Genomic DNA, 16,061 nt, shown 5'->3' with positions numbered 1-16,061 from the left:
TCGAAACTTTATCTAATATTACAAATGTTTTTCGAATTATGAACATTTTCTGCAAAGCTAGAAAACGAAAACACATCTACTTTTAGTATTTTTTAAGTTGATGGGTCCGTTTTCTGAATGATAATTCACCATTCGGAGTTTTGATAAATGGATTTCCAGTTCACAGGCATCGCTATTTTAAAAAAAATTTAGTTCCAGAAACATCCGCTACGAGGCTCCACTATACATGACACTGTAGCGGCGCAAAAATCCCTAGGTCGAAAAGGTAAAAATGAGATGTAGTACAACTCAACAGTGCGTCAGTCATTGCTTCATTTTCAAATGGTACAAGTCGATAGTAAGTCAGGCAAGTTCTCTTTTTAATTTTTTTATATAGTAAAAATAAAAACAAACCGAATTGCGCAAAAGCACTTATACATATCCATTTGTGATGTACATTCTTATATAAATATAATTAAGAGAAATGACATTAATCGCAAAATACTGATATAATAATACAACATTGAGAAAATGAGGTTATAAGAAACTAACGGAATTGTGTATGTATATGTATGTAAATAGGTAAAGTTGGAGCTAGCGGAAACCGCATTATAAGTAGCGATGGCTAAGAGGAAAGGAATGGAGAACGTTGAAAATAGCTTAGTATTTCGTGAGAGGAATTAACAGCACAATATAGGAAGACCTGAGCAGAAGGCCAAATGAAAGAAGAGCAAGCAAATATCAGAGTAAAGTTGTGTGAGATAATTTGAAACAAATTTAGACTGAAGGACAGTTCTTTATCCAATCAAGACAAAAACAGTGTACATAGTGACAGTTTCCTCTCTTTCCTTAATGAAGTATATCCTATTTTTGGTTCCTACTTATGCGTGACGACTTGAAGACAACTTTAGGAAGAGCACATTTAGAAAATAAGTTGTTATTATCACATCATGGACGTTCGCTCGCCCATGGACAACTTGCTGAACATGCTGTCCGGCTTCAGCGCGGGGCACGAGAAAGCCTTGAAGCAAGGGATCTACAATGCTGTCGCACTCTTCTTTCTGTGTCTGGTTTCAGCAGCCGGCTACGGCCTCTATATCATACTGAGTCCCTTTGTCAAGCCACTGGTGTGGGCTTTGCTATGCGGCGCCGTCCTATTCCCATTTAAGTGTTCACTAGCCACGACAGTACAGTCCTGGTTTGCCAATGTTGAAGCATCGCAGTCTCCCCTAGTCGTTAATATCAGCCTGCTGCCAATACACATATTCGACAATGTCTCGGAGAAACTGGGCTCCTTTCTCTGGACACGTATCAAGTACATCATCGGAGCATCGCTATTGGTGTTGGCCATTGTAGGCGTCTATCATTACACACCCGGTATAATGACGCTCCTCGCCTGGAAGCTGTTTCAAGTCTTCAGTGCCATCTCTGGATTCTTCATTCTGACCTGCAACATCTTCACCGTAAGTTGTTTTGTTTTATCTCCGCTTATCTCAACAGGTATCCTATTGCAAGAAGCTGAAGGAATACTATTCGATGCTTTCTTGTTAAATATATCTTGTTTTACAGGTGTCCACAATTCTGATCGGGTACTTGATAGTACTATACATTTACTGGACACCAGACAACTCTGCTCGCTTCCGTTACATGTCCTTCGTGATGTGGTTCATTATTAGCATGTACCTCTCGAACATGGCGGGGGCTTATCGAGTCCTAGTTTTCATCGTTCTGCAGATCTTTTGCGTGATCGGATTTATATACGAAGTGATACTGATTATGGAGAACCAAGAGCTGAATGGTAGACACTTGACCTTCTCCGAGGCCACACGTTTCGCGTTAATGAACGACTTGCTGCCGAGCCTGCAGGAAGACAGAGGTTTGTCAGAGAAAGATAAGCAAACGAGCGATCAGATGCCAGAAGAAGGAGTAAATGATACGGATCAGTCAGTTTGTATCAAAGAAGAAGAAGAAGAAGCGAAAAAGTCAACGTTCGAAACCAAAAACCTATCCAACACACCAAAACTCAGCGAGAAGTCAATGTCCCTTGATTCCGACGTCGGTCTTTCCTCCAAGGCGGACATGCTCACGCGTAACGTGCATTCGATGAGTCGCGTGTCGCTGCGCGACCGTTACCTGCTCAGCAAGTTAAAGGCCGACTTACGGATGTCTCTAGACATGCAGGATGATAAAGTTGATACTGACAAATACATGTACGGCGCGCTGTACGCGTGCGGCGGTATGCTCCTCTGGAAGCATAGGTGGATCACCCATATCCTGATAATCCCGCTGGTGTATTACGTCGCGAAGCAATTGGGCGGTTATTTTGGCTTCTGGGAGACAATACGCAAACAGGTCGACTTGGTAGCGCAAGCGAGCAAGACGTGGTGCCGGGAGCGGCATCAGGCGCTCCTACCGTCCAACATCAGGGGTCTTTACAGAGTGAGCATCATCGTGGACGAGAAGCTGAGGAACGCTTTGAAAGGCTCCGTCGACGCGGTGGCGACCACCGCCGTGATACTCGGACTGATCGTCTTCACCACCTGCGCATCCATCTTCATAACGATCCAGGTGCAACAAGCGCTCGTAAATTCGTTTATCTCTTCATCGTGTTCTGTAATCGACTTTAATTAATTTTGCATGAATAGGTCTACGCGGAAGGCTTGCACCTGGTTCAGGTAACGGGCGAGATACTGAACTCGTCTTTGGTGAACAACCCTGACATCGACTGGGTGCCCGAACAGTGGGAGGAATCCGTCAATAGCGTTTTAGACAACGCTTACACGTACGGGCGAAGCGCTATATCGGACGGAGTATGCATAAGATTTATTTTCTTCGGACTCTTCTTGTTTATCCGCTTATAATTTTATTCACTTCATTTAGATTCGGGGCCTCGTGAAGGACCTGGATCCGTTGAAGGCGGAGCAGATGGAGAAGAAGGTTTTGGAGCTCTGGGACCGTCTGTACCAGGCGTGGATGATGTCGAATGACGATACAAATCTCGTGGGTCCCACCGTGAACATGATGTCCGCGTACTCTGCATGGGAGAGCCTGAAGGAAAGCTTCGGGAAGACACCGCTCCGTAAATATCCCGTTTCCTAAATAATTTATGGAATAATATAATTTATATGCGGTATTTTGGATATTATTATTATTATTAACAAAATGCCCCAAAACAATATGAAATTTTTTGTGCTTGCAGATTTGTTCAACATGACCAGCATACAGAACTTCGCTAGAGAGAACATTGGCATTTTGATGTCGGTGCTCGACTCGATCTGGAGTATCGTTAAGGGCAATATGTCCGTCATACTAACGATCTTCACAGAGCTGTTCTACATCGTGCTCATGAGCGGATCGGCAGTACTCAATTTCGTGCTCAGTACGGTACGCACCGCGTCTCGTGCAGTTTTACTTGAGGAAGACAAGGGGGACACGAAACGTAAGATTTTTCTTTCTGTTTCAGGTTGTGTTCTTTACGACTCTATTTTACTTGCTCAGCTCCAGCAGTAAAACCTACAAACCCATCGAACTGACGACAATGTTCAGTCCCAGTTGCCACAGGTAAAATATATCCTCGCGTTGAAATTTGCATTAACTGCTAATTACATGCTTATACGTAGCGTGCGAGACTATCGAATTCTATAAAAAAATGTATCTTCTGCTTTAAGCATGCCGCATTTAGAAAGCACGTAAGTTGATTCTCATGATCGCATTGCTACCTAATTAACTGGGTAACGATTCTACGAAAAGTTAATTATTTTCCAACAAACGAAGAACCGAAAAACCTGAGCATTGATTTTTTTCCAGAATTGCCATGGCGCTGCAGGAAGCGGTGATCGGCGTGTTCGCGGCGACATTCAAGCTCGCTTCCTTCTTCGGCATGTGGACGTGGTTCATACACAATCTGTTCCAAGTGAAGATCGTCTATCTGCCATCGGCGTTCGCGACGATGCTGGGCGCGGTCCCTTTCTTGGACGCGTATTTCGCCTGCATTCCAGCCACTATCGAGCTTTGGTTCACCCGCGGTTCGATGACCGCCATTCCCTTCTTCCTCTTTCACTTTCTCCCGTGTAACATAGTGGTGACGGAGTTCTACAAGGAGATTAAAGGGTACGGTTGCTTCGTGATATGGGTCGTTCGCCGAGGACGTTTTTGCATCGCACTGCGTTTGTTTCAGCGGTGGACATCCCTACCTAACTGGACTGTCGATAGCAGGTGGAATCTTCTGTTTGGGCGTCGAAGGGGCGATTTTTGGCCCCCTGCTCCTCTGCTGCATCATGGTTGCCATCAATCTGAGCCGACGATACCTGTACTCGCCCGAGGACGACATTCTGCCGGGGTACTCGGCAGCGCCATGATGGTCACGTAACATCGCGCTCTCGCTAAGGAGAAACACTACTATTTTTGCTTGACAACGCCGCGACTCGTGGCCCCAAGCTCTTATCTAAGACTTGAAAGTTCGATACGTCAAATGTCTCATGAAAGTTAACAACGCTGTTACGGCTAGCCGGACTAAACGTAAACAGCGGACACGCGAGCGCGTGAATAACGCATTATATATTTTTTATGTGATAGAGAAGAGTTTATGGGAGAATCTCAGCTTACGCTTATTAAACTAAGAGATATTTATATTGTACATACGCGTTATGAAAGCGAAATATTTTTCTTTCTACGTGTAAACATAATTTCGTTTGTTTGAGACTTCTTTTCGAGATTTAATATATGTATACAAATCTGTGACAATAGCTGCCGTATTTAAGAGGCTCGTTACATGTGTCGATGTTTCCACATGCTCGATTTTAGTTTACTGACCTGATCTGATACGATCTGATATATTTCACGCGTATATTTCACATTAAGTGTGTAACCAAAGATGTAATACAATAAGTTCTCTCAGTATTCGATGTGTCACGGTTTTTGCAAAATACGATAGCTCACACTCACATTAAGCATTCAAGATGTAATTTAACGTCCAATTTAACGTTCATGATATTACGAGAAGCAGTGATTGTGCTTATTACTGTCGTCGGATTTGAAAACTCTTTGCGCCTTACATTTATTTTCCACCAAATCATCTGAGAATATGATACAATTAAATGACATCAGATATTTTTATTACTTATAAATTTTATAGAAAGTTTTACATGCGCGATGTTTATCGACAAAAGTGTAAAAGTGTAATATTTGATAATAATCGTTATTAATCTGTTTTTATGTTACATATTAATGTATATTAATAAATATTTTTCCGTTCTTCTAACAACGTAATCGTCGAAATTATCTTAATTGTCGTGCGTGCTGTAAATGTTGGACAACGTAGTAAGCTTCAGATTATTCCTCAGCAGGTCGGGCGTGATCGCCTCGTGCGCGTGGAAAATAATTTCCTTCTCCCCCTCGAACATGTGAAAACCATTCTCGGAGAAGCGTCCGCGTATATCGCCCACTTCCAGCCAAACGAACAGCGCTATGTTATCCGTCGACAGCACTAGCTTGAAATCCGGATAGTTGGACAGTTTTCCAGGCAACTGATTTTCCAATATTCTCACCTGAAACAACGAACACGTTCGTGTAAACGGTTTTACAGCATATGTATATTTTCGAGTGTCGATAATATATCAGACGGTCGTTCGCGACATCGGTGGTCCGCTTACAGTGACATTAGCTACTGGAATCTCCACGTTTTTCAACGCATCAGGATACACGTAGTTGACCGGTGCGATTGAAGATCCCGACCTATCCGTGAGAGACAAAGCGGCCACGCAGTGCTTCTTGGCGGATATCAACGTTCCGCAGCCCGCTTCGACCAACAACGAGTCCAGCCACAGCGATCTAACTCTTACAGCCGCGTTGGCTTCCTGAAAGAATCGATACAGTACGTACAGATATTAGTACACGTAGACTGAACGTACGTACGCATATTATTCCGATCATACTAACGACTATGATATCACTGAAAGATTTTGTGAACACGGGTGTCAAGGCGCTCCAGTTGTAAACACGAATTTCCACTGTACATTTAGTCAACGTGTCCAACCGGTCAGATACGACGTATATCGTGAGCAGGTTGGAAACGGACAAATGCGGCGTAACGATCACAGGTGCGAAGAAATCTTTGGCATAATAGTGAAGCATTTTCCAGCGACCTTCGATATCTGCAGGTATAATCCGAGAAAAAGATCTTCATAAATTCAATTTTAAGTGCTTATAAAGGCTTAAAATTTCTTTCTGTGACGCGATTCGTCATTTTATTTTCGTTACCTATGGAAGACCAGGAAGGAGCTTGCCAAACGTCGTTCAGCTGCCAATAGAGAGCCCCCATCGTCATGCCCTCGCCAACGGAGTTCACCTCGGATCTGGCTTGCCGGTACCCCTCCGTTTGAATCCTCATAGAGACCGCTTGATTGACCTGACTGAGATACACGTAATTCTCGAAATCTCGGATGCTGTTGTTGCTTCGCGGTATGGCGAAGTTGTGCAAGATCAGAAGCAGCATGTACTGATTGCCGCGCGGCAGGTGTTGCCGGTGTCTCACGAACTCGCTGTCCGTGTGGAAGTCCTTCGTGCTTTCTATCGCGGTCGCTAGCGTGTATATCGACGGCCAAGCCTGAAAGCCGTACTCGGAGCAGAACCTCGTTCGCGGATACTGAGTGACGTCCCATCCGTTATTTATGTAATTATAATAGTGCACTGGAAGAAGATATCGAATATTAACAAATTAATATTAATATTAAATCGTTTTAAATAATAAAATTAAATTTAAATGATAAAATTAAATTTAAATGATTTAAGTTCTTCTCGCTAAAACATGATAATAATTATTGATAAATAATTATTGCAATAATTAGCGTATCATAGTACATTACATCATGTATTACCATCGCCGTAGAGATTTGAATAGGGATTTACGCCGGTGTAATTGTACGTCTCCTCGTTCGCTCCGTTGCCCGGGCTCGACACGACGAACGGCCTTACAGGATCGAGTTCCTCCACTTCTCTCTTTATCAGATTTACGTAAAGTTTCACGTAATCCGTCTTGTACACCTCGGCGGTGCCGGTGCCGTACCAGTTACCGTAAAGCGCCGCCTCGTTCTCGTTATTGCCGGCCCAGAGCACGACGCTCGGATGGTTCTTCAGACGTATAACGCTCTGCCGCACCTCCTCCCGCACGCTCTTCAGGAACGAGTCGCTCGTGGGATACATGGCGCAGGCGAACATGAAATCTTGCCAGATCATGATTCCGTACTCGTCGGCCAGATCGTAGAACAGCTTGGACTCGTAGACGCCGCCACCCCACACCCTCAGCATGTTCATGTGGGTCTCCTTGGAGGACAGCAGTAGATGTCTGATGGTGTCCTCCTTCGCGCCCAGCTCGGGGAAGACGCTCGCCGGAATGAAGTTACTGCCTTTCGCGAAAATCGGCACGCCGTTCACGCGGAAATAAAAGCTCAATCCCTTCTCCAGGGGCTCTTCCACCAGCTCCACTGTCCTAAAGCCCACGCGGATCCGTTTGCGCAGCACACCGACATCCGACGTAGTTGTTACCGTAGTGTCGAGCTGGTACAAGTGTTGCTCGCCGTAACCATTTGGCCACCAGTTCTCGACCGCGTTCTGGTGTCGCAAAAATCAATTCGAATTTATCAATAAAATTATTTAATATTAAAATTTATCGATAAAATTAATTTGATAGCCAAACTCGATCAATCGGATCGGACGTGAGCATTCCTACGGTCAATATTTGCGTGTCTTACCGCAGGCACAACGAGTGAGACGTTGACGTTCACGTATTTCCTGTCAGCGCTGAGCACAACTTCCTTAGTACTAGTGATGCTCTTGCTCTCCGAGGCGTATAATACGGACGCCACGTGGCAACTGATTTCCGCGGGTTCTTCGTTCTCGCTCTGCGTTACTTCGAGGAACACCGTAACGAGGACGTTCCAAACGTCGTTCTCCTTACGTATGTCAGCCGTAACGTCGTTGATCAATATATCGTTTACAGCGATCAACTCGACGTCCTTCCTACAAGTGCAAAACAAAATGGAGAACATATGGAGAATACGCTGATTATTAAATTAATTGATGAAACAAGTTTATTCTGATTACCAGATGCCGGCCGAGGGAAAAGCCGGGCCCCAATCCCACGAGAAACTGGCTTGCATCTTACGAATGTGATTCACGTGACACTCTCCATTGTATTCCTTAGGCACGCACACCGGTGGTACAATGTAATCCTTGCTTTGTGTCTCGTAGAGACTTTCGGCTACCCTGACGGCCGAAGCACATGAGACCAGCAAGAGATTCTGGCCTTCCTGCGAGTCCATCGTGAGAAAAAACGAATTGTATTGTCATCATGAAATATAGATTACTATCGCTGCTTCGTTCTTTTACCTTGATGTAATCTGTTACATCGAAAATGTATCTCAAGAACATGTTCGATGTCTCTCCGACTACATGGTCGTTCAAGGAGACCCTGGCAAACGTGTCGACTCCGTGAAAGACCAAGACTATCCTGCGAGCTTCCAGAAAATCGCGAGTCACTGAAAAGAGCGTGAAGTTTATTCGACTTTGTAAAATGTCATGTACGAGGAAGGAGAGTTTCTGTAACATTCTGCAACTTTCGATTACCATTAAAATTTTTCGTGTAAATCACGGTTTGATTTCCAACCCAACGATTATTGACATCGTTCGTCCCAACCAGATTGTCATCTATCACTTTGTTCTGATACAAATCTGTGTAAATCCCTCCAGGAACTGTTGCCTTGAAATTAATATCTGCAAAGCAGTATGATCACCAGTCTAATCCGTTAGTAATAAAACTTGAAAAATTATCATTATTAAATTTGGGAAAAGAATTATATATAAACAAGTGCTCCTGCACTCTCTCTCTCTCTCTCTTTCTTTTTTTGTCTTACCATTACCGCATCCAGATTTTCCTCCTGTAACAAATATTTGTTACTGTAATTTTGATCAATTAATGATAATGACATTTTATAAATACATACTCATATATCACAGATTCTTTGTACGAATATCTATCTTTATCACGTCACACAGAATCTATGAAGAAGAAAAATATATTCAAAGATAAAGATATTTACTGCAATCTCTAATGGTTCCCTCCCAGATTCCATTTAGGGTTATGGTCTCACAGTGTACATTAATTAAGAATAAAATCCACAACGCCGGAGTAAGAAGCTTCATCTTGCCGAGTGGCAGGTGCACTGAAGTATGACGACTGCCTGCAACAGAGAAGACTGAAGGTAATTCAATACAGATATCTTGCACCTATATGTTTCAATTACCTTAATTTAATTAATTTAATCTTATTTTAATTACCTTATTTTTTGCTTGCTGCCAGAGCACAGAGTCTCATTACATCTATTACTACACAAAACAAAATCGGTAATGTCTCGTCCAGGGGACAGTTTCTTACTATCTGTCCAATCCAACGGATGCAACGAGTATCTCCATCAGTGTCTTGATTATCACTTCCGATTAGGCCAAAGTTTATTCATAACCTTGGCAGCGAGAATAAATGCTGATACGGCACATTATATCTCATTTATTGTTTTGCAGTACGGCTGACAGATGTGTCTCTAGATAACATAAATGATCGATGATCGAAAACAACGTTATTTTTTATATAAGCCTGCTCTCTCCCCTCGAAATTGTCGATTGCAGGAGCAACTTTAACAACAACCGGGCACTGGCGGAAGTTCAACAACTCACGAATCAAGTTTTTCACTTTATTTGAGAAACAACACTTATTCAAACAAGCTCTATTTTGGTATAAAAATATACGTTGCTGTCTACATTCCTCAGCGCACCGAGATTGCGTGCAAGTTCACAATGAAGTATCGCAGTATCGTCGCGCGATTACGTACAGTATCTCTTAAAAAAATGTTCTCTGGAAGTTTATACGACGCGATGTTCACACGTGAGCGGAATGCGTCTCCGAGCTTCCTCCGAGTATCCTCGCGATACCGTGTATCAAAGTTCGTTGGAATATCTTATTTGCTTAAAAGTTATCTCGTAAATAATAACTTCCGATAATGCAATGCGCATCGTTGAAACATAAGCGGACTCTATTTTCACAGTATTTATTGTTATATCGAGTAACGTTACAAAAAAGATTATAAAACTTTCATGCCAACATCTACACGTTTATTCTCCGAATGCGAAATAAAAGACTCCATCAAATAATTAATAATTAACCGTACAGAAAAATGATCGACAGAACCGAAAGAACGTTGCAAACGATAGATTATCCTAATTATAATTACATTTAGTACGATGCCGTATCGTACTGCGTGCGGAATGTCAAATGGATGCAAAGTAATCATATATCGATATTATACAGTTACATGATAGTAGCACTTGCACAACTGTATAACGTCCCGAAATGTTCCTCGTCCCACACTAAACAATTGTACATCCAAGAGACAACATTTTCGCGCGAGCTCGCGTGACCGCTTCATCGGTCAACGTTTTCTCTTTCTGCCAGAATTGCTCAACTTGGACTTGCCGTCGGAGGGGAACTGGCCCAAGTAGTCTATCTCGGAATCCTTCTGCTCGCTGATTGGCTTGTAATTTCGAAAAGACGAGGTAGACGCAGAATCGCCACTGACAGTCTTAGATTCTGTAAAAAACAAAAAGAAGATGCAACGGTACAGTAAAATACAGATGCAAAGCGCGCGCGTTTGCCAAATTCTCAGACACAAATTTTCCGATTTATAGCTCGGGATTGGTAAGCGCGGAAAGGCGTTTCTCATGTCTTCGATATAATTCGAATAAAATAAAATGTAATGCGTGTAGTTATCGTTATCATTCAAGTCACGATAGGATAAGATATTTATTTGAAATCGGGGACCAAGGCGCAAGTAGATGTATGTGTAGACTATGTGGCACTGAACGTACCATGCCTCTTATCATTCTTGCTATTCCTTTCTATGCAATCGTGTACGTGCTGCCCGTAGTCGGTGCCGCTGCTCGTCTTGTAGTTATCGCATACGTTGCACTCCAATTGACCGGCGTCGTTACCTTCCCCTTCGTCATTCGCTTCGAATTGCTCGCAATAAGCGGCATGATTCTCTATCTCGTCAGGCGAGAACAGCTTATTGCATATAGGGCAGGGTATATTGTCGGAGGAGGTGGACACGTTAGCAGGCTGTTCGCTGCTCTGTGCATCAGGCTTCTATGAATAAAAGACTAGTAAACAACGGTTTGTAAGATATTCAAATATTCAGAAGGAGAGAGGAAGAAAGACAGAGACTAAAGAGAGAAGAGGAGGAAGCCGTGTTGCTCAACAACTCACTCGATTCATCTCAGACTCGTCCTCATCGTCATCGGATGGGAGTAAGTGGTGCTCCCAGCTTCCGTTTCTGTTGTCTATCCTCGACAATTCTTCCTTTTTCTTCTTTTCCTCGTGGACTCTCAGCCGTCTCTCTTTATCCGGCTCCTCTTGCTTCGGCGACTCCCTGACCGTCTCCGTGTCGTTGAACGGTCGTTTCTTCCGCAATCGAGGTCGCGTTTCTTGCTTTATCGACGCGTTATTGAGTGGCCGAATCTCCACGTCCTTCGCCGCCGCGGTTTCCTCCTCCTGCTCGCTGTTCCAGTCTTCCTCGACCGCCTGACGGATCTCCTTCTCCGTCAACGCGTTATCCTTCTTCTGGTGCTTCGCCTGGTCGACACCTTTACTCTCGTCCACGCGTCGCGTCTTTGACGGTTTCGAGGTGGCGTTCCCTCTCCTCTGTCTGTGCAGGCTCAAACGTGCCTTGGGCACCGGAGGTACTACCCTCCTGGGGTACGTGGTCCATTCGGGCGACGACTGTTCATTCTTTTCGTCAGCTGTTTTCTTAGTGTGCAGATACTCGACGCGCCCATCCTCGAGATCGACGTCATTATTGTTGTCGTTGTGAGAGTGCTCTTGGCGCGCGACCACGTTCGACGCTGTTCTCTCGTGGTTGGCACGCTGCGGGGTAGCGCGATGCTCGACGTTGCCCGACTTGCTATCAGATTGAACCCTCTTCTTCTTCTTAACATCAATGAAATCGTATGGATCGCCGCGCTCGTCCTCGCTGGAGCTCTCTTTAGTCAGACTGGCGATGAGAGTGCTCGCCTTGCGCTTACTACTCCGCTCGTAGCTATCTCTGTATGTACATTCCGCTTTGATTTGTTCAGTCTTAGTGTCTGTTAATGGGTTTCTATCCAAACTACCGTTGGCAGTGCCGACCTACAGAAAGAAGGATCAGAATCAGAATAGATCGAATGAAGTAAACAACTGCCTTTCCTTTTTTACACAAATATAATTTATTTCAAAAATGGTTTTCGTCGTTTACAGTATCTTAGTAACTGTGTCCGTGTAAACGTTCGTGTATACATGATTCCGTATAAATGTGATTTCATAATATCAGTAAAAAATATCAAATGTCTTCCTTGATTTGTAACGGTGACGGGACGCCCCGGGTGGGTCTGACAAACCACCGCAACCACCACATGTGTATACTGATTAGTCAAAACGATGGAAGCAAGTAACACGTGGAAGTTGTATGCATCGTTAACATATCCAGATGTAATAAATGCATCTTATCATGGATGTAGCGTATTACAATACTATGTTACACAGTCTCAAAGCAATATGCAAAGGAAATATAAATCGGGCCTCCCGCACAATTCGACTTAATCGACTTTGTTGACTTGGAGGAATTTCGGATCAGCACGCTCGCTGGTAAAGAAAGCTCTTGCAGACAGTTTCAAGAGACCGACCCAAGTCGCGAGTCGATTAAGCCGTAGGGGAAGCGACCCATTAGGTTCATTATTTAATTAAAAGAAATAAATTATGCACAAATCAGGTATATCGAAACGACACGATATCATAAAAAGCCAGTGCGCTCTTTAACGCTACCTCAAAGCGAATACACAGAATCTTACGCTAAGAAAAAAAAGAGTTGCTGCTAGTTAACTGCAAAACGATACGGAACCCGAACATCCGGTGTACTCGACTCCGTAATACCGAGTTGCCAATTGAGCGGGGATTGTAACGAAAAACCAGCGCAATATAAATGCGATTTTTTTCTCAAGAAAGAGAGAGAGAGGAAAGAAAAGAGTTTCGCGCTGATTAGCGATAGGTACGGTATGAGAGGGATTGCAGGGTGGTACCCACCTGAATGGGTGAGCCCCACTGAAATACCGAATCGGCAGGGGGGTGCCAATTGTGCAGCAACAGTGCCATTTCCTTTAAATGCTGGCTTATGGCGTGCGCTTTTTGGTCGCACTGCTCAGCCGTGATCGCCTCTTTGCAGGACTCGAATGGTGCGCGTTCCCGCGCCAACGGCCGGCACGGCTGTCGCAAAGGCACATCGTTTTCGTCGATGCATACGTCGAGCGGGTTCAGCCGCCACCTCTTCAGCTTCTGCACGACTTCGTCCTGCGTCTTGTCTTGACCCGTCTTCCTCTCGGAGGTGCCGGTCTGCGCGCAGCTTCCTGATCTCAACGAGTAGAACCGATTTGTACTGTGTGTCGCCGAGTTCGTGCCGCCCTCGTGCTGCTGCTTCTCGGCGAGCTCGTCGCTATCCGAACTCTTGCGCCTGTACGTAGGATTTCGCGCCTCGTACAGCGGCAACTCCGGACTGCTGGAGTAACGGACGGCTTTGCGCTCGGAGTGCGCTGTCGGAAACGCGTGATTCGTTTTGTACGCGTACGACGGCCTGGACTCGGTGCACTCCTGCGGCGCGTTCGCGTCAGGCCTGGTCTCCGACTCGTTATCGGAATACTGAGCCCCCTGAAAAGTTTGTTGTTGATTATTTAATGTTATAAATCGATCCCAAGTAAAGATATTCCTCGATGAAGAGATCTTGGTCAATTATGTATTATTGTTTTATTACTGAAAGAGAATTAATAGAAATTGATGGAACTGACTTTTTGCGTATTTCTATTGTTGAAGGCAACGTTCGATGTGTCCTCGGACTCGTTGAGGAATCCAAGTATCTCCTTCATCTGGTTATACGTGATTCCTTCCTCGTATATTCCGATACCTGCATAAACAATCAATCATTTCATCATTTTACTTACAACGAAGGATAATTCTTTAATCAAGAGGTACAACTTGTAATGTTATGATCTAACGTAATTACGCAGAAAGAAAGCAACTGCAAAAGAAATGTGTGATTTACGAAACATCAATAAAGTTAAAACGTAAAACGTGAACTAAACAGAAAACAATTAGTTTTGACATGTCGCTGTTTGCCTTTGACTCCATCACATCTTAGTAAAGACTGCATCTAGTCCAATGACATTTGAATAACTTTATAACAGAGATCCAAGAATTCAAGATAAATCTAATTGGCGGTTGACTCCTTTCTGCCAGCAATTACGTTTGATTACACAATCGCTTCATTACGTAGAGACAATTCCCAATTACCCGCGAGCGTGCGTTTCATCTCCTCCTCTTCGATCTTCCTCGCGTTTAACCTCTCATTCTTGTCTCGTTCCATGTTACCGGACATCTCTCTCTTCCTCTCTCTCCGGAGAGTAACTGGACTTGTAGAAAAATTGCACGAACTTTATTCTCTCCCGTTTCTCTCTCCTTGAGGCACCGCGCCTTGTCCTCGCACACGAGACGCTCGCCTCGCTAAGCAAAACGTAAATACGAGCCTCGGGGAGCCGCGCGATTAATCATGCCTGATTGCTTCCCTCCCAAGTCCCATTCCCTCGCCCCGCTACGTGCGTCTCTGGGTCTCGGCATCTGGGGAGGATGCCACGTACACCCGAAGATATTTGGACATCACGCACTCTGCCAGGAACACGATCGAGCCTCGATTCGGCGCTACGCGTGAATAATGAATACGTAATGGCAGGGTCGATCAGGGGTTATCGCATCGATTTAAAACGCGCGAAACGCGCGTTATCGCATCACCGCGCTACGCTGCAGTTCTCAAGGAAACGACACGGACCTACGGAAGAAGTACATACAAAACAAACGCGTCAGGTGTCTCGAAGCTTACGAAAAAAACCGTTGAAATTGTTGCGAAAAGGACGAGATCTCGCGCGCGATGCAACTAACCTCAAACTGAAAGCGTCGCGAATTTAAATCTCGAAGCTGAGTCCTTCGATCTTCGATCACGGGCAAGTTGAAATGAGATGGCGCGCCGCGAAGTGCGAAGTTCTTTTCGCAAAAAAAGAAAAAGATGTTTTTCTTACATTTGAATCGCAACGAGATTGCGTCAGCCGTACGTGGATGTTGCGTCGCAGGATTACAGGACATTCGACTGGACTTTTAGGTTATCGCATTGTACGCGATTTCATTTTTTATCCGTCGCGTTTTATTTCTATACAACTTTCTTTCTCCGAGACATCGAGAAATTAATACACCTCGTGTATTCGCGCGCTATAGCTTCCAAGATAACGCTATAAAATATTCAGTGAAAATTCAATGATGCTTGTAGCCGGCGAGTGCCGCGCGTTGGAGAAACTACGTGCTTCTTTCCATTGTAGTGCCTACTCTATACCATTCCTTTCGCCTTCGTAATGAATAATGTCTAGCACGGCCTTGGCGGGAAGCTTCGGAAAAAAAGTAAACAACCTCGAAACTTAATAGCCACACGAGATTATACAATAGCTAAACGTAAAAAATACATATGTACACTTTTTATTCGGTATCTATGCAAAGTCTGCAAAGTTACGAAGTCGATTACGAAATTTTTCGTACGCGGACCCTCGTCATCTATTATATCATCACGATCCGCGATCGCATCCAAAGCAAGCTGCATGCGAGCAAGAATATAAACCCAAACGAGTCGCCGCGTCTCGCAGCGGTTCGATACCTCCGCGAGGCTATAAGATCGCAGCCGAGGGCTGAATTTCTCCGCGGATTTTCTATTTATTCCGCTGTATATCGAACCGTTGCGCGTTACCAAGTCGAAGAAAACGCGCAAGAAAGACTGCAGACGCGTTTGGTGGGGTCTCCGCGAGACGTACGCGTACGTCGCGTACGTGTAAGGTGTAAAGACACATGTACCGCCGAGGGTCGTCGGCGTGTTCTACACCGTTCTACACGTACGTGCGTGTGGAGTACGTATCTCGCTGCG

The 16,061-nt window shown here is 44.4% G+C and overlaps 2 protein-coding genes across 3 annotated transcripts; one reads left to right on the top strand and one right to left on the bottom strand.

Annotated features, from left to right (window-relative positions):
• The first annotated feature begins 398 nt into the window (after positions 1 to 398).
• LOC105278642 (transmembrane protein 245) lies at positions 399 to 4,878 on the top strand. Of its 2 annotated transcripts, XM_020031408.2 has the most exons (9): positions 399 to 1,442; positions 1,549 to 2,547; positions 2,625 to 2,789; positions 2,860 to 3,058; positions 3,179 to 3,363; positions 3,443 to 3,540; positions 3,648 to 3,668; positions 3,787 to 4,089; positions 4,157 to 4,878. In XM_020031408.2, exons 1-9 carry the CDS (start codon positions 930 to 932, stop codon positions 4,335 to 4,337), a joined length of 2,664 nt encoding a protein of 887 aa, XP_019886967.1. In that variant the 5' UTR covers positions 399 to 929; the 3' UTR covers positions 4,338 to 4,878. The 2 variants fall into 2 exon arrangements, with proteins under 2 accessions (XP_019886967.1, XP_019886968.1); XM_020031409.1 differs by lacking the exon at positions 3,648 to 3,668 and having other exon boundaries at positions 930 to 1,442.
• A 198-nt stretch (positions 4,879 to 5,076) lies between these two features.
• On the bottom strand, positions 5,077 to 15,920 carry LOC105278641 (beta-mannosidase). Its single transcript, XM_026973845.1, is given in 17 exon segments — positions 5,077 to 5,525; positions 5,631 to 5,834; positions 5,917 to 6,131; positions 6,238 to 6,666; positions 6,855 to 7,587; positions 7,728 to 7,995; positions 8,080 to 8,285; positions 8,365 to 8,513; positions 8,602 to 8,748; positions 8,889 to 8,912; positions 9,075 to 9,230; positions 10,460 to 10,615; positions 10,894 to 11,170; positions 11,291 to 12,208; positions 13,139 to 13,756; positions 13,894 to 14,009; positions 14,396 to 15,920. Coding segments are annotated over 17 exon segments (5,031 nt in total). The 5' UTR covers positions 14,481 to 15,920; the 3' UTR covers positions 5,077 to 5,195.
• Between the last annotated feature and the right edge of the window lie 141 nt (positions 15,921 to 16,061).

The sequence above is a fragment of the Ooceraea biroi genome, chromosome 11 (genome assembly GCF_003672135.1).
Source record: "Ooceraea biroi isolate clonal line C1 chromosome 11, Obir_v5.4, whole genome shotgun sequence".
In the NCBI taxonomy this organism is placed as follows: domain Eukaryota; kingdom Metazoa; phylum Arthropoda; class Insecta; order Hymenoptera; family Formicidae; genus Ooceraea; species Ooceraea biroi.
Note: the sequence above shows the minus strand (reverse complement) of the source record. Positions and strands in the feature narration are given on the sequence as shown.

Excerpts from the sequence above, each read along its gene's own strand:
- LOC105278642 (XM_020031408.2), top strand. The coding sequence starts at position 930 with ATGGACGTTCGCTCGCCCATGGACAACTTGCTGAACATGCTGTCCGGC. Across the intron at positions 2,548-2,624 it reads CCATCTTCATAACGATCCAG|GTCTACGCGGAAGGCTTGCA; the intron begins GTGCAACAAGCG and ends TTGCATGAATAG. Across the intron at positions 2,790-2,859 it reads GAAGCGCTATATCGGACGGA|ATTCGGGGCCTCGTGAAGGA; the intron begins GTATGCATAAGA and ends CACTTCATTTAG.